General features: G+C 37.1%; 1 protein-coding gene across 1 annotated transcript in view; it reads right to left on the bottom strand.

Annotated features, from left to right (window-relative positions):
* PSMA5 (proteasome 20S subunit alpha 5) overlaps positions 1–18824 on the bottom strand; it is a 241901-nt gene extending 223077 nt beyond the window's left edge. The window contains 4 exon segments of the mRNA XM_044076882.1: positions 8925–9051; positions 10150–10199; positions 10202–10215; positions 18692–18824. Of these exon segments, the coding sequence (XP_043932817.1) occupies positions 8925–9051; positions 10150–10199; positions 10202–10215; positions 18692–18720 (220 nt within the window). The 5' untranslated portion in view covers positions 18721–18824.
* Positions 18825–26442: the final 7618 nt, after the last annotated feature.

Genomic DNA, 26442 nt, shown 5'->3' with positions numbered 1-26442 from the left:
CACTCCTGTTTCTATTCTCCTCTTCCCTACTGCCAAACATTTAGCACCATTTCCACCTACCACTCTCCCTCCCACACTGCTTTGTACTGCATCCTCTCCTATTCTGGTTCCCCTCCAACTGTATCTCTATTTCATGAAGTAGAACTCCCATTTCCTTTCATCTCTGAAATCTTCTCACATATACTACAAACAACTAATCTCTCAAATCTCCCTCCACATCTCTCAGTCTTCCCCCTTCTCTCTCTACTGCTTACACCCCTCTACACTCAATCCTTCTACACAAATCCACAATCAATCGGCCCTTCTAACTACCCTTCCTTACAATACCTATTCTACATTGTTAGGAGACATCTCAGCATCTAAATTCATCCTCGTATCGCTATTTCCCTATACCTGTCAATCCTGCCTGTCATTTTGTTCTACTTTGCTCCTCCCATTAGTCTACTACCTATACCCACATTCCTCCACACTCTTCCCGCCACACATCATCACCTATCCAGGATTCCTACTAAATCCAATATATGCCAGTACTTCATCTTTTATCACTAGCATTTCTCACTATGCTCACTCTCAACTATCACAAGTCTCTCTCCCACTGTTACCCACTCACACCTGCCACACAATACTTAAACGAGAATACCACAACACATTTCTCGAAGATCTCTTCCGGCCTATTCAACATCATTTACATTACACCCTAAAATACATGCAAGAGGCACAGTACCCAGAATAATGTATAAACTCAAGCCAAAATATAAAAAGGCTCTTCAATAGTTCAATAGCCACATTGTTAACTAGACAATAACACTGGAAGGGGATATACATCCCAATCCTAGACCCACTCATCTAACCCAAGACCCCACCAAACCAACTGCCACATTCCCAAAACAGCAATAGACTACCTCTCCATCCACCTAGGACTTAAAATATTACACCGAAAACTAAGAAATCTCTGTGAAAAAAAATTAGAAGTTCATGCCTAAATAGCCCACTACTCCACTGATCTCTTCATAGCCAAAGAAACTTGGTTAAATCCAGTTACCAAAAGATACATAGATACTCTCACCAGATTACAATATACATAGATCGAACCAAAAAAAAAAAAAAAACTCATGCACCTTAGAGATATAGCCTGGAAGTTATGGATAACAAAAGTCTCAAACATACCTGCAACAAAATAGGCAGTTAAGGAACCATAGCACACAATGCATAAAACTGAGAAAATACAAAAAAAGCTTATATCACCACCCAAAATTCATCATCATATAATCCAAAAAAACTTCTGGAAAGCAATAAATATATTGTTCAGTCCTGGAAAATCAACTCAACATAGCCCACCCCAACCAGTAACTCCCAAAGCATTGCTTCATAAATTAACTCACATTTTATAGTTACCTCCCTCCTACAAAACAAGACCACTAGAGATCCAGCCATCCTACTCCTCTCTCCCTTAAAGCATGGTGTCAGACCCAAAGTACATACACTGCACTTCTAAGGTTCACAAACATAATAAAACCCAATAGAAGTTCAGGTCTTCTAAACTCAGCCCTATTTTTTGGTCTATCCAACTCATTCAACAGTCTATCATCAAATTCTGCAGACTAAACTCTCTTTCTATGGGCTATCCTCCAACTCACCTAATGGTTTTCTTAGTTACACCAATAGGGCCCAAAAAGTGACGTGGCAAGATGATCCGTCCTCTTTCCTTTCTACATTCAGAGTCCCACAGAGCTCCACTGTAGGATCACTACTGATTAACTTTATTTTATCAACGACCTACACACAGCAGCCAAACAGGCCACCTAAGTAGATTCAAAGAAACTTTACTGTTATTTAAGAAATACAAGTGCATTCTAAACGAAATCTCGAGCGTCAGTTCTTTTAAAGGAGAAAAACAGAAAGAGGCAAACATGACAGGTATTAAAGATTAACAATAACAACAGTACAAAATTAAATATCCAAGTAGCCGTCGCACATGCTATTTATTACACTGGACAACACTGTAGCCCAGGCGGGTATGACCCTAGCCCCAAGCAGCAAGATACCATCACCCAGAATGATACCACAGTACAAGCAGAAAATGATTGATTTCAGCAATTGGCTAAGTTTCTGGTATCATTCTAAGGGGATCCAGTAACTGTCTGCCTGGGATGACACGATTGACAGACCTTGATGCTTTGCCAGAGGTGGCCTGCACCTTAAAACCCTGGGCTTCGGACACTGGCCAAGGTTCTTGCCACACCTATAGTGCCTTTTTTAGGCGGTGTTCCAAAGACTAAATTACCACCTTAACAGCTACAAACAAATGCAATCTGAGGGTCATGCTGCTCAATGCTAGAAGTCTAAATCTCAAAAAGTACTTGCTCGAAGCACTCCTTAAAATGGAGAACATCACATTTGTGCTGTAACAAAGACCTAGCTTAAAGCAGAAGAAAGCACCCTGCACTACTAGGCTATACCTCATTCCACACCTTTAGGCCCCAGAACTTGGACAGAAGCTCCAAAGGTGGTGGTGTTTCCATATTCACAAAGGATGCGCACACCTCCAGACTGGTAGTCCAATGCAACACATACTTCAGGTGCATCTAACATTGGGTAAGACAGTAATTCAGGTTGTAGCCTGCTATAGGTCCTCAACCATGCCCCAAGACTCACACTCCACATTCCTAAGCACCCTGGAGAATATTAGGGTCCAACCTAACACTCTCATACTGGGCAACTTCAACTATCCCTCCATTAATTGGGAAAAACTACTCATGTACCAATACACTTGCCCAACGTTTTCTGGAATTCATTAATTCCAATGCCCTGGACCAGCTCGTTCTTAACCCCACTAGAGGTAGCAACATCCTTGACCTGGTCATTACTAACATGGGCAACTGTTGCTCTACACCAACAGTCAACTCCTCCCTGGTTAGATCAGACCACAAACTAATCACCTTGGAAATACACATCCCTCCCACCCCCCACCCCCACAAGGGTAACCACCATGAAAAACTTATTCAAAGCTAACTTTGGGCTCCTAAAAACAGAGGTGGCTAACTACACGGCACCCATGCAAATGGAGAATAGTTGCATGACTGCCGAATCATACACCAATGCACTGTACGAACACGTACACAAATGTATGGATCTCGCCATACCCAATAGAACTAAGACGCTCTCCTCCAAAAAAGGAAGCCAATCTGGTGGTTCCCTGCCATAAACAAACTCTACAAGAGAAAGAGAAAACTGATGCGAAATAAGGTGAAGTCCCAAGATTGGAAAAACTCCCTTATCAGCCTCAACAAAAAGTTGAGATCCCTCATCAAATCCTCTAAATCTGGCTATGAAAACAGGATTACAGCAGATAGTAAAGACAACCACAAGCCCTTCTACAGTTATGTAAAGAATCTCCACGACAATACCCAGACTTGCTCTGAGCTACTGCACAATGACACCTCCTATACCGAGCTAATATACTGGCCGATATATTCAGTGCCAACTTTACCCCCCCCCCCCCAAAAGGACCAATCACAATACCAGTAGGTTGTCAGGCATCCAGTATTACTGCTGCACAGGTTAAAATAGTACTGCCCAAGGCCAAGAATACAGCTTCTATGGGACATGAAAATAACCCTGGCTGTGTTCTACATGAACTACAGAGTGAACTGGCACCTCAGCTGTGTGCCCTGATCAATCACAGCCTCACCTCAGGCTTTGTCCCTACCGAATGGTGCACTGCTACAGCCATCCCTCTCCACAAAGGAAGAGCGATTACAGAGCCTGGGAACTATCGCCCCATTAGCCTGACGAGTTTGCTATGCAAAGCTATGGAATGTATCATCATGAACCTAATAAACAAGGATATAGGGACTCTCCAAACTCCGGATCCCACACAGTTTGGTTTTGTGAAGGGTAGATCACGCCTGCTCAACTTCTTTGAGTCAGTCACCAGAGCTGTGGATGAAGGCAAAGTGGTTCATACAGCCTACCTTGATCTGGCAAAGGCCTTTGATACCATTCCCCACTCAGGAATCATAGAAAAACTCACTAAGCTAGGCATCAACCCCTACATCGCTAAGTGGGTTGCAAACTGGCTCACAGATAGAACCTAGAGTGTGAAAGTAGCTGACTCAAAGTCAGACTGCCGACCAGTCACAAGTGGAGTCCCACAGGGTTCGGTCCTGGGTCTTCTCCTGTTTGGTATCTACTTCTCTGAAGTCCAGGCCAACACGAAGGGACTCTGGCTGACAAAGTTCGCAGATGATTGCAAGTTGGGAGCTATTATTAACTCCCTAATTGATGTTGACATCCTACAGAAAGGCCTCAGTCGCCTCACTGAGACCAATAACCGGTGTCAGAACCAGAGCCTTAAGCTCAATGTCAAAAATGTGTAGTCGTCCCCTTTGGGAAAATCCCGGTTCCCATGAATTACCACATCGATGGTAGTCCACTTAACACAGAAGGTGTTATAAGAGATCTGGGAACACAGGTTGACAGCAACCTCTTTTGACCACCACATTGCCCCTGTAGTCAAAATCCTTCTCTGTGGCATTTCTTATTACTAAGGGTTTTGCATCCAGGAAGAAAGAGGTCATGGTCTCCCTCTACTCTTCCCTCATTAGGCCAATCGAGTACAATGCCACATTTGGGATGTACCTAACTAGACACTTGCAACAACACCTGCAACAACTGGAGAGTCCGCAAAAGTACCTCACGAAGAGGATCACAGGCCTTAAACACTTGTCCTATATGGACAGACTCAAAAAACTCCAACTATTTTGTCTCATATCGCCTACTCAGAGGCGATCTCTGCTTGAATACAAAGCCATGTCTGACCCAGTTGTTAGAAATGCTACATCTAAAGAAATCCTAATCCCTCTGCACCACATGATCTAGAGACCTCTATCTCATTACCACAATCAAGAGAACATGCTGGAGGGCAGGTTCATAACCCATAGACTGCCCACGCTATGGAACAGACTTCCTATACATGTCAAAACAGAGCACATGACTGGCCCTCTTCAACAGAAATCTTAATGAGTGGATGGGGAAAAAGAAAATTCACCCCGTGGATCACTCCAGTGGCTCTACTCGACAAAGGCACTGGGAACTAAGGTCAGGTGGCACGATGCCAGGGTAATTCTATGGGCTAGGCTTGCAAAGGCTCCAGGGTCATTAGCCTAGTACACACCTATGAATCTATTTAAAAAAACACTATAAACAGAGGTGAGATTGGGTGATACTGCACATAAGGAAGTGACTGGAATTGCACTTAAATAAGAATAAATTAATTTTAGTATGCAATAAATAAATAGAATTACTGTATGGAAAAAAAAGAAAGAAAAAGAATGAGACCGTAACAATCTATTATAGTTTCGATACATCCAGATTTATGTCTGCATTAATGAGTCTTATTGCAGTTGGATAAAAACTGTTCATAAATTTGGAGGTCTTGCAGCGGACACTTCGTAACCTTCTACCAGAAGCAAGTTTAGTGAACCAACCATATTCTGGATGAGAGTTGTCACTCAGTACTTTGGGGAACCTCTTTTTACATCTCAGTTCAAAGAGCTCCTGTAAGGTAGGAAGACTAGTGCCCACGATCTTTTCTGCTGTTCTTATTATTCTTTGCAGCATCTTCCTTTTGGGCATTGCTCTGTTACCGAACCATACAGTGCAGTTGATGGTGACAACGCTCTTGATGGCTCCTCTATACAAGGTAATTAGAGCATTCATAGAGAGCTTTGCTTTTCTCAGCCTTCTTAGAAGTGTAGTCACTGGTGGGCATTTTTAATTAGCTGGCCTGTGTTCATACTCCAAGAAAGATCCTCCGATATATGTACCCCCCAGAAACTTTGTGGTTTGGACTCTCTCCACTTCTTCACCATTGATCTTGAAGGGCAGGTGCACAGCAGAGCTGCTTCTGAAGTCAATAATAACTTATTTTGTTTTATTGACATTCGGGTCCCAATTGCTGCTATTGCACCCATTCAGTCAAGGAGTTGCCCTCATTCCTATACCCACTCTCGTCATCACCACTTATGAGTTCTACCACTGTGGTGTCATCTGCAAAGTTGATGATGTGGTTGTTGCTAGCTTTCGCAGAGCAGTTGTGGGTAAGGATTGTGAATAGTGGAGGACTCAGCACACAGCCCTGGGGTACTCTGGTGCCGATTGTAATACTCCCTGAAGTGCTGTTACCAGCACAGGTCCTTTGTGGTGTTCTAGTCAGGAACAATATGCCAATGGCTCCACTCCAATATATGTGCTGCTAGGACACTATCCATGCTCCACTCACTTACCCACAAGTCCTTCTCCACAGAAACCTGTCTCGACAATCAAAACTTCTCCCAAATCCAAAAATCATAAACTAAACTACTACTGTTCACACCTCTCTCTCTTTTCCCCAGAAACTACCTTCATGGAAGAGGAGACAGCAACCGATGCAGGACCCAAGACTTTGTTATTCAGGCCGACTGAGGACAACCTGCCAGCAGATTACCCAAATGTAATGACTGCATCAATGAAACACGAAGAACATCTGACATGGCTGTCTGAACTGCAACTGTTCATAGAGGAAGGACAGTTTGAAAGGCTTGTAAGGCTAAGAGTACTGCTCTCAGTTCCAGAATATAATGATATGCAGATTGGCCTCTATCGGGGACCAGGTGCCTTTGACAGTTCTTCCCTGAAAATGCCTTCTCCCAAACACCAGATCTGGGAGGCATCCGTGGTCACTATGGCCTGGTATATGAGGAGAAAAACGGTTGACCCAAAAGAATTTCTTCAGATTCCACCTACCAAGATAAATCCTTCTTGGCAAAGATTGGTAATTCAGATGAGGTACTCAAAAAGATGACCCCAAATTACAGTGTCAAGAGCACAGAAGTGCAGACCACTCAATAAACACAAAGAACACTGTAAAGGCACCAAAGCAGATGACAAGAAATCCAGTCTATGGATATCAAGCTTTATTACACACTTTTAAATGCTTAAACTTGCTCACCGCATTTTTCGTCTCGGAAAGATGAAGGCTTCTTAAGAAACATAGCATCACTAAACCCCTCCTTGACGACTGGATAGGAGATAAAAAAATTCACGTCAGTCGCCCTGCTAGACAGGGGTCCATTGAAGTAAATATTGTGGGAAGAAATATCCAGGGAATTGTTATGTCTAGGTTTGTATAGGCCCTAGGGCCAATAGCCTAGTACCAACCTATGAACCTAAAATACACTGTCATCCAACAAGACCAATAGAGAACTGGCACCCCACACCAACCTACTGGGTAAAAATTATAAACAGCCACTTGTAATATGATCTCCATCTTCAGGAAGCCATAAAGAAGACATAACAAAAGCTAGGCTGCCTCTATTAGAGTAAAACAATTTAAAAAGCAAGTAAAGGAGGCTCCAGACCATGGCTGTACAGCACATAAAACAGTTTAATAAAGTAACAATCAGGTACCAGGTGAGCGCTTTCATGGCCCAAGCCACTTCATCAGACAACACAAGAATACTGCTCTACAGGACTTATACCCAGTGCCACAATCAATTACACAATTAATTATGCAAATCATCCTCCTTTGAACAGATCTGGAGCCTCCTTTACTTGCTTTTTAACTTGGATTTGTTGCAGGAGGAACCGTTTGCTAGAACCATCTGCATTTTGACTGTTAGAGTAAAACAATACTTGACTGACTGTGCTTGACAAAACATAGTCACTTCTTTTCTACTCCCCATCTTATGATACGCCTCTTCTATCCAAACCAGTATCAACTTCTCTCCTCTCTCAGCCAAATTAGAACAATGTTACAATAAAGTAGCCAAACTCACAAGCAACCAACAATGTGAGAAGATTTCAGAGATGGGTACTGTGCCTCTTGCCACATCACTACATCTCTCTAAATTAAACAAACTGGTTTGGACAAAATAATTTTCTAATCTACCGTCAATTAATTCCAACCTTCAAAACTACTGCACAACCCTGAAAAATTCTCCTCACTCCATCATTCAACCTTACACTACTAAAGAAATCTCTACACTCTAGTGACAAATCATGACACTCCATAACTAAACCCAGCAATGCAGGTTATCCCTGTATCCACACTGCATTGCTAACAGCTTCAATACCATCCCACTCCAGTTAAGAACAGACTGCAAACTAAAAGACTTCAAATGCCAACTGCAAAAACACCTGACAGATAAATGGCTCTTCACCTGCAACACACCTGGTTAAACTGGTACGAATATAGCTATATGAATTTGTGCGACAGCCTTCTGCTGCACAAAACTTAATGTATTATCACAACTATATGTTCCTCTATCATCTCATCTCCTTTATCTTCCTTGTGCCTCCTCCCCTTCTTCCTTTATTTGGGCTGCTCTAACTCTTTATCCGTAGAAAATGTATTCACATGCAAGCCACGTAACTGCAATTTTTAATCAAAACTGTTTTAAATGATGTAACAGATGTCAAGATGCCTGAATAATGGAACTGCTGCTCATGAATGAAACTGACTAAATGATGAAATAATGCCTATATCAATACAACGGACCTTTTCTCCCCGGGCCTCCACTGAACAAGGGCCCCACTCATTCGGAATATCCCAGTAGACAAATGCTAATAAAAAAATAAACGAGGAGGCAGTCCATGTTGATAGGCTTCCAGTGTAGCCTATGAAAGAATTTCCAACTAAAAAAAAAAAAAAAAAAAAAAAAAAAAAAAGACATATAGGTCCACAAAACCCATGTCCCCCACAGCTGAATTCCATCATCATGTACAGATTAAACTACCATCACCTCTAACCAGGAACTATCTAATTACCGGTCAGACCAAAATATTAGTAAGATTACTTATATATTGTACTCTTAAGAAAATGCAGAAACGTAATCCCCTTCTCTGCAAGCAATAAGAAAATTATGTTTGTGTGACACACTCACCTATATGACTGTCTATTTCAACAATTTTTTCAATGCTGCTTGGTTCCATCAGTGAAGAGGTAATTCTCTTCTCTACAGCGAGACAGACACCCTCAGAGGTCTGAATTCCAATTGCTGTTGAACCCAGCTATACCAAAAACCGAGAGAGAAACAGAAAATTTTAGTCAGATGTCACACTAGCACAAACAAGAATAAGAACAGGACAATGTTTTTTTCTGCAAAGGACATTTTTTTCAACACACTAACAACTGAACAGTATAAATGGAATGCGTGATGCCAGGCTAGCTTGTTCTGACATCTGAAAAGGTAGCAATGATATTCACAATACACACTCAGAATCACTGACAACAGCAAGTAAGACACCTGGTGTACACAACGTGTACTTGGATTAGCAGGCCTAAAACTGAAACAAAGAAGCTGTTGTTGAGAGGCACCAATGCGCTACTGTGATGCACAACTCTTCCTTACTTATCAGCCAATTCACTTCTCTACCTCATGTCTAACACACATGTAATTCTCCACCTTATAGAGGATATTTAACGTGCCTAAATATCATATGCAAGACAATCCTCTTTACTCCTGTCACACTTTTTACCCATCCTCCTAACACTTCTTTGGTCATCCTTAACAGAACAAGAACTTTGTCATATTGACATATCACAAATGATATAATGTAAAAACATTTCTTGCAAAATTATGCAATTCCAAAGAAATGTACTGCAAAATGCAAAAAATTTAAATCATATCTAGAAATAAATATTTATGTTTGTTTATATATTACTAACCAGGTTAGCCCTGGTGGAAGCAGCTCATTTTCAGTGTGAAACCGAGAAAAGTAACAGTATTAAAATAAATACTTTTCTGAGCTTTGTAATGCAGCAACAGAATACTACTGCATAGGAAATGCAACAGTAATGTCTGCAATTTGATCTGATATTTCTACAAACTAGCAAGTATCACACTACGATGCACTTCTTACCCTGGGCTTACAGCCTGCCAAATTCAGACCTTCTACATAAATAACAGCAAATAAATAAGAATTCAAATGTTAAATTCTCAAGCCCTGTACTGCAAGATAAAATACAAAATTACACTCTCATTTACTGTTAACAGAAGCACCTGGCACCTTTTAGCAACATTACACAAAGCAATGGTTACAGTAACAATAAGCTAAGCAACAGACAGATATTAACAAACAACAGATGTGTTACGTTAACATACATACCTTAATAGCTTCAATAGCATATTCTACCTGAAACAGTCTTCCCTCTGGAGAAAAGTATTGACACCACTAGAAAAGAAAAGAAAGTATTCAAATTACGAAGGAAAATAACTAAATAATTATAGACCCTACACGTTATGCTTACATCATATGAAAATTATGGCTTAATTGATTTTAATTGATGTGTGGATAGACCGACTCATCCAAAGCCATCAAGCATTAAACTGCACAGACAGAATTTCCTAAAACAATTAAACTACTAGCAATACACAATAAGCTAGTATGCTACATTTTCCCTAACTTAAAAGATGCACACTTCTGGAGATACAGTGCCTAAATTTGGTAGCTCTTCCTTTAGGGTTTTCCAATTCCGTTCTGGGATCTATAGTCATTGTTTCCTTATATAATTAATGACCTTAGAATATCTATCTACCTGACCCAAAACTTATCCCCTCTATCCTGGAAACCTTTAACTATGAGGAGGAAACCAGCCAACAGAAATTGAAAAAGCCTTAGGAGAAGGCTTTGACAAACCTCTTGTATCAAAAGTTAAATAATCTAAAACAAACTCCATGTTGTTCAGCCACAAACAACAAAAATAGGTAAAACAGAATGAATTGTGTTAACCCTTTGGCACCTCAGTTCATTAAAAAAACAGACATATTCAAAACACTTATGAACAATTATTTATTTAAATGCATGAACTAAACAGTATGTCAGCATAATAAATATTTCTAAATACACTGAATATTCATACCCCTAGGAAACAATGCATGACCTTTTAAAATATATATTGATTCCTTACACAAAACAATGTCTTTCAAACTTTTACCATCCCCCCATCAGTATAAAACACGTTCAAGTACAGTTCCGCTCATATGATGACAGGTACTATTGTGATGTTCTTTAAAATGAATAACCACTGGGCTTTCTACCTTTCTGTTCTTAATATCTAAAATATTTCTGTAGTCTAGCTTTAATCAGCCTAATTGTAAAGCATACATAGGTAAAACAAAGAACATGTGATAAAGTATAAACCACCCCTTCCAAAACACAACTGTATTTACCTTTTTTTTTCCTGTTAGGGGTTGCCACAGCAGTACAATTGTCCACAGAACAATTGGCAGTGTAGTTTTATGGTGTAAAGTTGCCAGACCTTCCACAAAAGACACACACACAAACAACTGGCAGTGGAGTTTTATGGTGTTGAGTTGCCAGCCCAGTGCCGAACATTCCACAGAAGACACACACACACACACACACACACACACACACACACACACACACACACACACACACTCTCCTATGGCCAATTTAGAGTGCCCAATCCACCTTCAGCATGTCATTGGGATGTATTTACCATTAGGAAATATGAGTCCCATAAAAGCAGGCACTTTCTCATATTACATGTGATAAAATTGTTGAAAAGGAAGTCAAACTAGAAAAAAGTTATGTAATAAAGTTTCCATAACGTGTTTCAAGGAATACAAGTCCCAAAAAGGTGAGCACATCCTCTCATTACATGTGATAAAGACAAGTTAACAAAGTCTATCAACAGCCTTGTAAAATCATGCACTTTCAATAATTTAACAGTAAACCACTCTATTAGATGGAGCCTTCTTAAATAATAGCTCTACAGTGGTTGCTCAAGGTGTGTTATGATGTTTACATTCTTGTTTTTAGGGTTTATTAAAAATAAAACAAACCTTTTAATTAAGAATGAGGTTCCACAGGATGCTGAGCTGGTAAATCCTCATGGATCCTTCAAAAATATTCAAATAAGGGAATAAACTCTACGCTTTGAGAATTGCTGCTCGTTTTTCCACCTCTCAGATGTTCCTCCAATCATATCCCCTGGACCCTCCCACCACTGTCTGTAACTACCTTTAAAATAACTGACATGTTGACAGTAATAAATTAAAACAAGAACACTCATCAATGGATGTACTTAACTTTTCCTGCAGAGACGGCATCAGAGAGAATGTCTCCTAGATCTGCTAACTAAAGTGATTTTATCTGGACTAATCCTTCATACTCTGTTACTAGTTCTACCAACTCGTTAAAAAATAAATCACATTTTGTCACAAAGCATATTCCCCATTTATTTACCTGGGAAGGTACTGACCTTGACTTCCCAAAAGTCATTCCAGATTAACTCATTGAGAATTCTTGCCTTATAAAAAAATACTATCAGCTAAATTACCACCTTAGCCAACTCCTGGATACATCACTGTACCTTTTTGAACTCCACTAACAATATAGTGATTACAGAAAGTACTAAACAAAGAAGGATATGCTTATCTAAAAAGTACTCAATATTGTATGCCCACTCATAGCTAAAACAAGGACTCTCTCACAACAGTATCCACTTACAGCCCAAAATATAGGTAGTTATACCTGGTAGAGAACCCCCTTCTGCCTGCGAATGTCAGAATGTGTTGTATGTTTATTGTACGTACATTTCTGGCTAGATCAGGTTTGAAAAAGGTCCATCAGCTCCATTTAATTAAGGCATCAAGACTACAGTACATGAAACTAAAAAACATTCAATAACTTATATGTACTGCTGAATTCAGAAGCCTTCTACCATGGTACTTTATCATATGCAAATATAACTACAGTCAAGAAAAACACTTCCTACCACCATAATATGTAACCCAATGAATTGTTTCTCAATTGCCAGATGTACTACAATTAAAACTACCCACTCAATAACTGAATTCCAGGTTTGTAACACATTCTGCCTTACCCTTCACACTAGAGGTTTCTAATGCGCTTTTAAGCTATCTTTATTGTGATGGCATTCTTCCCCCTTCATTAGTTTTCTATGCACAAGGGAAAGAAGCACTATATAAAATACCAGTGAGCCTACTTTAAGAAATGCATTAATTACGTACTTGACAAACTGTGTAGCTTGATATTGTTTTTAATCTTTCACAATCATTTATATCACTCAGTATTTTAATCTCCAAATTAAAAAACAGAACTGACCTCCGTGATTAAACAAACAAAACAGCAAATAGTAAAAATGAACCCATGGCAAATTTTACTCACACAGTGTTGGGGATAAGTTTGACCTCTGTCACTTAAATTACTGTGTTCCCAAGGAATCATCTGAAGATTCTTCCAAGAGTTACTACTTCACTTTAGATCCTCTGAAGTGTTATCTTATAAAACATTTCCTCCAGCTTATCTTTGTCTGACAGTTGATTCTCCTGGGCATAACCGTTAGCCTATGTAGGAGGTACTTTTACAAAAGAGGCAACATAGTATGCAGTGTTAAGGCGCACAGAGAATATTGTTCAAAGATTTATACTTTAGCTCAATTAACGTCTAAACTGCTATGCCTCAAAATAACAAAATTTTAACCTTTTGTAACTGGTAACAGGAAACATAAATGAGTTTGCTGTCTGCATGAGCCAAGTATTTGTTTTACGGTCTTTCACAAAGCTAAGCCCCTTCAGCCTGGGCCATTAACCAATATCACAATGTCCTAAAGGATTCTAAACTGGCTTGGTGTTTTCAAGCAAACAACTACTTCAGTTCATGAACTACCATACCCCTTCCCACAACCACTCTAAATGCCATTTATGAATCCAAATTTTAGTTTCTGAAAATGTGAGTATTTTTAAGGCTTGAAGTTTAATTCATGCGACACATCCTCATTATATTTTCAAGTGCTAATACTCACATTACATGCGACACATCCTCATTATATTTTCAAGTGCTAATACTCGCATTACAATTGGACAGACTGATTATGATTATACAATTAAGAGTGCAGCTTAGTTCCAGAGTTCTCAGACTTCATTTACAAATCAACAGTATATTTTGATAAAACCATACATTTTACATCAAGAAACTGCAGTATTTTTCCTATTCCAAAAGGTGCACTAGGGACTTTATGCTACTAGATCTAATGGTAGTTGCCAAATTCCAAAAAGAACTCAAGTGTTTGTAGTTCACGATTAATTCCAGTGGCTATTTCAGTGTCTTTAGCAGTTCCGCTACCCTGTAACAGCATTACTACTTCTAACAATATTACAGTCCAAGGTTAGACTAGAACCGAGAGAAATTATGTATCACATTAAAGTTTTATTCTGACCACAACCTTCTTGTGCAGAGTTGCATACAAACCTCATGCATGTGCGCGCACACACACACACACAAAATCTAATTAAGTCTAATATCGTAAACCAATCTGTATTAATCCGACCTTTAGAAACCATTCTGAAGCAATACATTCCACAAGATGCATAGCCCATAAAAGCATTTCCAGAACACTGAATTAAGAGCAGGATGCAATTTATTTTTAAGTCTGTCCTTTTTGAAAAATGCAAACACAGCATCTTTTAAAGAACCTCACAAATATCAGAGCAAAATAAATATTTCCAGAGCAGTCTATTCAACTTAAAGTTACTGCAGTCACTACACTTTCATAAAACTGCATTTGGGAACAGTTTGGTCAGTACACTAATGGATCAATACAGCTGAAAAAAAAGCACAGTTCAGAGAAAAGTGTTTCTAAGGCAAAAGGCACTCTAAACCCCAACTTTTCACCTTAAATTCAATATTAAATCAAGCCACATTTCAAGGTGGTGTTCTTGTGCATTTTTTTTTTCTGGTGAAAGATGCAATTCAATACAGAAATACAACACAGTACGTGACTTAAAAAATTAATTAAAAATTATAGATAAGAGCTGATGAAAAAAAAGACAAATAAATATACTTGTGAAACACTATAGAAACAATGTGCCCTTAACCAAAATCAGGCAACTGTCTTTGACATCTGTATTTAACATTTCAATGCAACAATGTAGCTGGGAATTAGGTACCTTAACTCTACTCGAAAATAATTATTATATAATGACTGAACAGTTACGGGGACTTTATTAGGCTTAGATGAGCAACTTGCATCACCCACTGAGTATTCAATTTCAGGCTACTGTGAGTCAGTGCTTACAGCTTAACGACTGTAAGTAAAAAACGTGAAGTGTGGTCTGATGTCATCAGTAATCATCTTCCAATGACTCTTCTGGTTAAACTTCATAAAGATATACAAAGATCACAGGTAATCAAACAAGATGGCAATTTTGAAAACAATAGCAGTGACAAAGTGTATAAATATTTAGCAGATCAAAACTAAAGGCATTATTATATTGCCAATGATGAGAATAAAAAAAGTTTGAAACTTACGCATATTATACTGTTCTACAACTGACAATTTTTTTTTGTTAAAAAAAAAAAAAGTCTCCAATTCACTGTATGGTTCTGAACTGAAGATAATTAAAAATTCATAAATTAAGACATTTGGACCCATTTAAAAAAAATAAGGATATCTATAAAAATAGTGTTTTGAAAAAAAATTGGTCAAAATGTATTCATGCAAAAAGAATTGGTGATAAAATTTGACAAACTTTAATCTGACATCACGCAGAAAAACAAATATGTTTCAAAAGGCTGTAAATTAAGGGGAAACAGAATCACAGTGATACTGCTGTGTGTTTCAATGACTATTTTAATAATTTTAATAAATAAAGGTACTGATTTAAGGATACATACTGCAGCTAGATTTTCTTTTTCATTACTAACTGTAAATGAGGTTTACTGGTCCAAAACACAGCAAAACTAAACCTCTGGTTTTAGTGGAGGGAACTGACTTGAGATGTTTAAAAAAAAAAAAAAATCTGCAGGTTATCTGGTGTGAGCTCATTTAATCCTGCTTAATTCATTGACTTTGGAAACTACTTTCCCTGATGATTGAGACAACACAGTTCTTGGCTTACTTCACAAAATAACCAATATCATCTAATTACAGATCTTTTATACTCTCTCTTTTTGCAATTTCATAAATCTCCGAGAAGATTATAACTTTACAACTAATTCAGTACTTTTAAAGAGAAAACAAATTTGCTAAATTTCAACACGGTTTTTGAAAATAAAATCATTCAACTACAGCGGCTAAATGAATACTGGTAGAAAAGTTACATAAAGACTATGACAAATCAAAATGTAATCCTGGATTGTTTAATGATCTGATTTGAGCTTTTGACATGATCAGTTATAAAAACATCATTTGTTGCCAATCAAGTCTTGGTTTAGAAGAATGTTTTGAAATGATACCAGTCATACCTGTCAAAATATACAAAGTTGTACAAATATTAATTATTTTCGGCTTTTGTTCAGTCTCATAGATGGATGCCTCAGGGATCCCTATCATGTCATTATTTTTCTTGCTGTTATGAATGCACTGAAAGAATTGCAGCATAGTTTGAAAACTGCTCATGTTGATGACCTTATACCTCACAAAAGTCAAACAAGACATTAAAGTGTTTACAAAATAATCTGGATATTTTACAACTGTTAGCTGATGAACAGCATCTTAAGATAAATAATAATAATAAGACTATGTTTTTTAATAAACGTCCTATGTGCATTATAAATTGGAAATGTTGACATACTGACTGATCTGAAGCCTATGTATTCTTAGGACTAGCATTACATTCTTACACAGCCTTCGATGAACATACTGATAAGCTTTATACAATCAGCTTGCTGGCATGTATGCAATGCAGTATAGTTTAAATATGGACACAAAAATATTAGTAAGTATTGTTCTTGAGCAAAATATCAAAAACTGAAAGCAACTGAAGTGGAAATTTTTATGTGTAGAAACTAACATATAGACACTCAGTCCTTAGAGACATGACAAAATCTTACAGTACGAGAGCAAAAAAGGAAGCTAGCAGGTACGGCTGGATGCAAGGCAAGCAAACTAGTTAGACCAAAATGAAAAAATGCCAGCACCAAGAATGAATTAAGTAATAGTGTAACAATCTACTGATGAAAGCCATGTGCTGAAACCGGTCTAGAATTTCAGCTTAAATAAAGCTACTATTACTTAATTCATTCTTGGTGCTGGCATTTTTTCATTTTAATCTTACAGTACCCATCACTGTCTTTGTATTCTACTGCTAACGAGCCATCGGTGGAAGACAAAAATAAGATAAACATATTGCTAGTATATATTGTGCAGCACAAACTGATTTCTATGTGTCAGACCCTTTGAAGTCTTTATGCTAGTTTAGGAAAAGAAATAACTATCGGGTATAACATTCCATGACAAAAAACAGTCAAGAGATCAACAGGTAACAGGACTTCCAAAAATGTAACAAAAGTCTATCTTTTCATTGTCAGTATTGGTGTTTAAAATAAATACTTTATCATATATCATGAATATTTATCATTGTGTTTATAATTTGTTGAGTTACAGTTTTTCTTACTGTCACTTAAAATAAGATTGGATGATTTGTGTGTATGCAAGGAAATAAATGAAATATGTATGTGGAACCATTTCTTGCTTAAAATTATACCATGTCCTTTTCCTTTGTGGCTAAAGGTGGCTACCAAACTCACACACTGGTTAGATCCTTAAATTAATGTACTGTAAATAAAAGGTGGAGAAAAAAACACGACAACATGAAAATAAAAAACATGATATGATTAAGGTTTAACATACACAACAAAGACAGAATAGTGGCAGGTTGCATAGGAATACACACAACTGAATCTGCAAAATTGTAAATGAAACAAACAATGTCTTTTTTCCTGACACATGAAGCCTGATATTATGAGGAATCACACCCTTCCAAAATGCCTGGCTTCTGATTTAATAAGCCCAACCAAATGTCATCTGGTGACTAGGAAGCAGGGTGGGGAGCACAGTTTTTCCTGCCAAACATGTTTACAAAAAATTCTTAAAATGGGGCAACTGACAGGGAAAAATCATTCCCACAGTACCTGAAGCAGAAGATGATAAAGAACGGGAAAACACATTCACGTTACGGTTTGCTTCTAACTACTGATATACACAGTCATGCAAGGATGAAGGTGCTCCCACGATCACCATCTTTGTAAAACTTTCCTGTAAAAGATAGAAACGTGTAGTACAACAATGCATTCAGTTACAATGAATCTCCAAGGGCAAAGAACGCATCCAACTACAATTCGTTTGTGCATACACTGAACATTAAGTAGTATTCTATCATGACACGGTACAGACTAACTAGGGACAACTGTAAAAGTGAAACCAAAACCATAAGGAGAGAAACCTGCTGCAGTGAAAGGGTACTTTTCTACCTTACATCCAGAGAATAACAAGACAAGCATCTTCATCAGTTCACCCCTTTTCTAGACATCTAAACAGTAATCTCATGGCAGTTCAACACCAATGGTCCCGTTAAAATACCGGGAAAGGCCAGCGCCCGAACCTTACAGCATGACACAGCACAGCCATTACAACACAAGTATTCACTGTGTTCTACACGTGCTCCCGCTTAGGATACTTCCTCGCACTAAGAAGGCATTCATAAGTAGGTTCAAAAATACAAGCTCCACAAATCTAGACTCTGGATTACAACTCCACATCTAGATGAAAGGATTCCCATTCCAGCACAACAGCTTACAATACAAATGGTTAACCAGTTCCGGGAACGGTACCAACTTTCTGACGTAGGTTTTTTTTTTTTTTAATCCAGGTACTCACCGGTCATACTCAGATCTCGTAAGGAACATAGTTTAAAAGAAATTCAACTGGCCAAATACTACAATGATTTTCCCAAAACCGGTAACAGGACTACTACCACTACAAAAACCACGTACTCATTGGACAGACAGCACGTTGTCCCACGTACTCGCCGATTGGACCCCATTGGTCTAGACGGATGTCATTCACAGAAAATTCCGCCCTCAATAAGGAATACACTCTTGCCCGAATTGTCAAATGTAAACTTGTCGCACAGCTACTACGTAAACATGACCTAAAGTACAGCATGATATTGCAAGTTCGGCAAAGGCTTCCATTGATGACGTACAAATTTTTATGTTGATTGATTTCAGGAAGTTTGCAACAAGAACTAGATTGATTGTTTTATCGTGCAAACAATTTCTGACTTTTAATGCTTTACATTCATTAAGCTATAGTTGCATAGTTTCTTCTACTTACCCACTTTAACCCGTAAAAAGTACAAATGCATACTATTTAAAGATTGTTAAAAATAAAACTAGATTATTATTTGGTGTGGCTAGCTCTCAACAAGTCAGGGACAAATCTTAACAGAATCAGGGATGAATCCAAAAATAATCAGGGACAGTTTTAAAATATTAGTTCCATACCTCTCGTGTACATAATTACGAGGAACGTACCTCATCTGGGGACTTAAAAAGTTCATGTTCCTCGAAGTTCCACATTGAAAGCGTCTGTAACACATTAAATGTTAGGAATTTTTAAAGTGAAATCCATGTAGGGTTGCCAACTTTTCATGTCAAAAATTCTGGACATGTACACAAAAGCAAAATGTGTGTAATTTTGATACCCTGTCCCCTCCTATGCAGCCATTCCAGTGTCCCATTACTTGGCTATTTCTCCATTTCTTTCCAGTTGCCGTAAACACGGTTCAAAACTCTCAATGTACATACTGTTTTCTGCTTTACTTCTGCAATGATTACATATATTTGTATTTAATTTAAACATTTTATTTCAAAATGTATAGCACAAACACAGATAGACATCTGCTAAACAAAGTAATGCAGTCTCAAAACGAAAACAGACTTAGCATTAAAACTTTTCTGCCTTTGAAATTCACATTCACTGAAACAACATTGAAACCCACATTCAAAGAAACTGCATCTGGCCAGTGGTGGATTAGATTTACCTTTGGGCTGTTTTCAAATCATAGGCCCCTTGCACAAATTTTTAGGACCATGCAAAAGTTCTTTGATTCACCTTCCTGATTGTAGTAAATTGTAATATACAATAATCAGGTTATATCCCTTGCATAATACAGCACCACACATTAGAGCGTGTTTTAAATGTATAGTTTTGAACATTTTTTCCAGTGAGCAATGAAACAAAATATATGAACCAATAATGACAAAACTTCCCAGTTGAGAACATTTCAAACATACAAGGCCACCCAAACTTCTGTCATTACAATCCACCAATATCAATCAATATGCACAATTACTTAAGAAGTAAAAGTCACCTGAATCATTTCACATTAAAGAGATATGTAACTAATGAAGAGGTTGCTGCTGGCAAACAACTTTATATTTCAGTGTTTCATCTACAAATTCAGTGCCTGCTGTCCTTGAAGAATACATTGACTATGTTACATTAAAAAAATGATAAGCTGATAATATTCCAATAAGGAATGAATGGCAAACTGAAAACACGTTCATTAAGTTCCTTAGAAATATTGAAGTCTACAGAAGAAGCACTTGATGGTTTAGATAAAAGATAATCCTGGAGAAAATCTTGTTTAGCTACACTCTGAAATTCAAGTCTGAGATGCACAGTACTTGCATGATTTAGTTTATTTCAAACAAAACAAAGCAAACCAAAGAATTAAGTACAACAGCCTATCAGGTTCAGCACAATACAGATAATATAATTCTTCTTTCTTTCCATTTGCATTAGTTTCCATAAAATGCCCCAAAATACCAAATGTCTTTGCCAGCTGTTGTCACAAAATAATTCAAAAAAGCCTCTGCTAGAGAGGAACATTTTTCAGTGTTGAATATTTACAATACAACACAGTTTCTGGTTCAGTAGCAGTGATGAAAGATAGATTATTTTGGTGTGCTCTGCTTCCCCCCTAATGCAGGAAGGCATATATTTCTAGATTTCTTAATAAGCATCCAGAAAGGGAGATATCTAATGTAAACAATGTGCCAACTGATATCTTAACACAATATTCCCTTCACCTTGAGAAACAAGTAACAGACTGAAGGCAAATGTATGTATTAGCCATTTATACAGCTCCCTAAATGCTAAAAATCTGTCTAAAGATAAAGCTGTCTGCCAGCCAATTAGTAAGATTTTAGCAGTTTACATAGGAATGAACAGAAGTTATAGAAATTTGACCAGGTAAAGAAATATGCTGAACTGAAGTTAATGCAGTCTAGGCAATAACAGCATAATTGAAAAAAACTTAATCGAGTAATACTATGCCTGGGTACCACTTCATATTTACAGAACAATGCCACTGTGCCAAGTGAAAAATTAATTTTAAGGTGCTGTTACTCTGATGCTTACTGTGATGGATTTGAAGTCTTCTTAAGACACTCAGTCTTGCTGGCTAGATTCTGCTGAAATCAAAGTCTGGTTATAGTTGCATTCACAGTATGTTGCATACGGAAACTTGCAGAATTTACACTGATGAGAGAATATACTTTGCAGCACCTGTCTTTAAGAACAGTAACCAATAACTTTTATAATAAACCAAACGTACTTCTGTTACAGCTTCAGAAAATCTTCTACTTTACTTCTCATATAGTACAGATGATGTGAAAGACATAACATTTACCTCAGGACAAAATGTGTCCCTACCAGTACCCCTAACATAACTGGATTTAATACAGACTTTATATATATTTTTAGTTAAACACACACCCTCTTGGTTTTGGAAAGATACTGCTTTGATGACGCAAATGCTGAAACATCTGTTCTTGTGCAAATGCTGATAAGTAAACTGTCTTCAAGGAAATGCCTTGTGGATTAGAAAAGCATATTTTTAAACTTTCTTAGAAAAACATGTCCTGTTGTCAGTTCTTTAAAGAGAGCAAATTATATTCTTGTCATGTCTGTAAGAAGTCAGCTTTCTTGATATGTATGTAATACACTCATAAGTAAGATCCTTATTTTTTAAGCCACAGTCATTTAGTATGGATGCTAATCACATATTAGTAAACTCTATTTCTACATTTAAGCAAGCTTTATTTTATTCCTTATTTATGCTGCATATATGTAGCAAATGTACGGGTGGCCACGGTGGTGCAGCAGTTAGCATTGCCACCTCACAGCAAGAGGTTCTCTGGTTCGATTCTCGGCTGGGGTGCCTTCTGTGGGGAGCCTGCATGTCCTCCCTGTGGTCACGTGGGTTTCCTCCGGGTGCTTTGGTTTCCTCCCACATCCCAAAGACATGCTGTAGGTGGATTGGACACTCTAAATTGGCCCTAGGTGTGAGTATGTGCATGCGTGTGCCTTCTGTGGAAGGTTGGGCACCGGGCTGGCAACTCGACACCATAAAACTCCAATGTCAATCATGAGCGGACAGGTGATCTGCTGTGGCGACCCCTAACTGGGAAAAGCCGAAAGAAGAAGAATTTGTAGCAAAGTTACATTCAACCTTAATATCTTGTTGAGCATAATCTTACAATTCCCTCTTTTTATTTTTTATAGAAAACACATTAAGAAGCACAAGTCAAAATGCAATTTTACATAGTTTAATACAGTGATATCAAGTATTACTGCTAAAACTGGATATATTTAACAACTTTTTCTTTTGCAAACCATTTTGTGAAAATATTTCATCAGTTATGAGCTGTGTCTGCTTTAGTTTTATTTTTTAACTTGATTAATTTATTCTTTTGCAATCACAGAATTTAATTTATGACTTCGTACTCTTTTATTAACTCTTGGCAACTGTTGAATTAACTCTTTACTTTTATTTATTATTTTATATCAAAAGATTAGAGATAGACTAATATCTATAAGAGGCAAAAACTATGTGCTACTCCAAGCATTTATACACTGCTGAAAATATACAGTTTCAATGTCATTTTAACCATAACATTGTGGTCATGTCTCTGAACTGCCCATTAACATCTTGGCTGACAGTGAAGTGAACATAAAGTACTGAACTGGGCTTAGATAATAAATATTTGAATACAATTATTTCAGTATGTTTAATACTTGAGGATTAAAAAAAAAACATGATTTATACGCTAAAGAATGCTATGTACATATTAGTCCATTAGCTGTACGAGTACAATATTTTAATATAATTTTCCTTTAACTGTGGTATCCAATACTAGTACAGATAAAATGATGGTCTAAAAACCAGTGATAAAATTACAATTAGTAATAAAATTACAACTTGACAAATGACTTTTGAACTTGTTACAATGTATCCTGTACAGTATGTATTTACACAGACTGTTTGCTATTCATGCATTTCAATCTAGTAGCTATCCTGGCCTCAATTTTTTTAAAATACGTTTTTTCACACATATTCATTACTAGACATTAATTTCATTTGTACTGAATTATTTTATATGTGTACATAGTTCAATCTACAACTTTAGTAACATTAACATCAAGCAAAGTCTTGGAAAATTCTTATGTTTCTTTAGAAGTATCTAATGAAATTTCTACCAGAGGCAACTACATACCCAGAATTTAGAAACATTTATGCTTTTTGCATACCAACATTGTCTTGCCCAAAACATATTAAAAATAGTGACCATTCTTGCTCAGTTTTTACATATCTTTACTCTCTCTTGTATAACTTTAATAAAGCAATTTAACAGGTTGTAAATACAATTTAATATTAAACAAATACAATAATAATTAGTAAAAAACGGAGAACAAAAAAACCAATAAATCCAAGTCAAGGCAAAGGCACCTGCAAATAACTCCACAACTCAAAAGAAATAGCGTATACTATTTAATTATCCGCTTTCATCCGTAGACTTCCTCAGAATGACACATACAGAACAAACAAGACTTAAATAGGCAGAAAATCACCATGGAAATTGATTAAAAACAATTAATGATGTCATTTGAAAAATAAATAGTACAATATTAAAGGAAAAAATCAAACATTTTTAAACAATGTGTAAACATACTAAATCTTCACTTTTATTAACTTTTAGTTTCCTATGTTTAAGAAAGCACTTGACATTAATAGTCTCATTAAGACCAGGGGGGCGGTCAGACCTCAATTTGATTTGCCAATATGTCTCCCTTTGTAATAAAAAGTTTTTAAAGTCCCCCTCCCTCATATCTTTTTGACAGACTTCCAAGATTGAAAACAAAAATTTTTTGAAAGATTTACAAACTAAACTGTGTTTAAAAAGAGCGTTTTTGTCATCTTTGATTTTAATACTATATAAGTGTTCCCTTATTCTGGTTTTGAGTTGCCTGGTCATCATGCCAATGTAAAAGGCAGTGCATGATGAACACAAAGCAATATAAACCACACCAGAGGAACGACAATTAACAGAACCAGGAACAGAAAAGGTTCTATCAAAGGAAGCCACCGAAATGTATGGTCCGATGAGAATGTACCTACATGTGTTACAGTCGTGACAACAATTCATGCCTTTTTTACTGTTAGATGGAACACTATGAGAAGTATTATTACCTCTTTCTAGAATCTTTTTCAAATTAAGGTCATTCCTATATACAAATGAAGGTTTGTCTCCTAAGGTGTCATACATTTCGGCATTTCCCCTAATTATACGCCAATTTTTCAATATAATATTCTGTATATGCTGATTGTCAGAATTCATCTCAAGGGAACACACAATCCTGGAGTTGAAGCTGTTACTGTTGTTTGTGGTCACAGAAGGTAAATTGTTCAAACCTGAACTTAATATCGGAGGGTAATGACTCATTCGCTTATTATAAATGTCAGTTGCCATACTAAGTAAATCTGATTTGGGATAACCCCGGTTAAAAAACAAAAAAATAATAAAACAAAACTCCTGAAATGCATCACTATCCTTTGAAGTCATACGACTTGCCCTGATAAACTGCCCTTTTGGGATGTTAGAAATAACATGTTTTGGGTGTCCACTTTTGTAGTGTAGATACCCGTTATTGAAAGTTTTCTTTCTATAAATACAACTGTGTAACTTATTTTCTTCATAATCCCATTTTAAGTTAACATCCAAAAAGTTGATGTTAGTACCATGGCCACCTATGACAAACTTCAAATATGCAGAACAACAGTTAATGTCGTTTAAAAAAGAATCAACAGACAACTCTTTACAATCAAAAATAAAAAACAAATCATCAATGAAACGACAATGAAACAAAATGTGGTATTTGTCAATTAAAGATGGAAGAAATTGACGCTCCCACAGAGCCATGACAAGATTAGCATAGGCTGGGGCAGCTGAAGACCCCATTGCTACACCTCTTTTTTGTCTGTAGTATACTTGGTCAAAGACGAAAAAATTATTCTCTAAAATGATTTCTAGAAATCTACAGATCAAAGAAATGGTGTTCGTTGAAAAACCAGAATAAAAATTAGTTAAAAAGTTTCTCACAGCTTCGATACCCTCATCTTGAGGAATACAGGTATAAAGGGACACTACGTCAACCGTTAACATAATAAACCTTTTTCAAATGACATCATTAATTGTTTTTAATCAATTTCCATGGTGATTTTCTGCCTATTTAAGTCTTGTTTGTTCTGTATGTGTCATTCTGAGGAAGTCTGCGGACGAAAGCGGATAATTAAATAGTATACGCTATTTCTTTTGAGTTGTGGAGTTATTTGCAGGTGCCTTTGCCTTGACTTGGATACAATAATAATTAGAATTATAGCTATTAGCAACTTGTAAAATATCTTATCCTGTCAGGTATAATCTGCTTACCAATATTTGTAATGCACTAATACCTGTTTTTCCCTCCCCCCTGAAAGAGTATTGTCAAGAAGGAATGAGATATTTCTTCCTGTAGATTTATTTTAGACCCTTTTGCAATACTGCTCACACAGTCAGTGTAAAACTGAGAAAGTACCCCTCCCCCTGTAGTACTGCAGTATTGTTTATTTGCTTTATAATGTATGTCAGCCCAACACTTTGGTTATACATTTGCTTTATTAGGTTATTAAACTATAGACCTTTGTCTGATTTGATCATTTTTTTGGCTGTTTTCTTTCTGTTGCCTTTGCTGTCTACTTCTAATATTAGTTATTTGTACCCTCCTGTATAATTGATTTGAACTGTATGTATACTATAACCCATCTGTTAGCTATACTTGATGTAACTAAGATTTTTTATTTTTATCAGTGACATATATGCACAATTGTGATGTTTTATTATAATTACCAAATAGTGTTGCATGTGAACATTTTAACAATTATGTTTTAATACTGAGCAATTCTACACTTTTCAGCCTAACCTGTCCCAAAAAAAAAAAAAAAAAGTAATCCGTATAATGGATGTTAGCACATGTATGAAGGGGTTAAGAGGTGAACCTCTGCTTTCAAGAGCTAAACCCAAGTTAAAAGTAAGTATACAGATAAAGAAATCCCAATCCCTCCACACCACACACTCCAAAAACCTCAACCTCATTACCACAATCAACAGAACGTGCTGGAGGGACAGGTTCATAACCCAGAGACTGCCCATGCTATGGAATAGACTTCCCATACATGTCAAACAGAGTACCTCACTAGCCTCTTCAAGAGAAATCTTGATGAGTGGATGGGAAATAGAAAA

This window comes from Protopterus annectens, chromosome 7.part0 (assembly GCF_019279795.1).
Source record: "Protopterus annectens isolate FY-2018-M chromosome 7.part0, PAN1.0, whole genome shotgun sequence".
NCBI lineage: Eukaryota > Metazoa > Chordata > Ceratodontiformes > Protopteridae > Protopterus > Protopterus annectens.
Note: the sequence above shows the minus strand (reverse complement) of the source record. Positions and strands in the feature narration are given on the sequence as shown.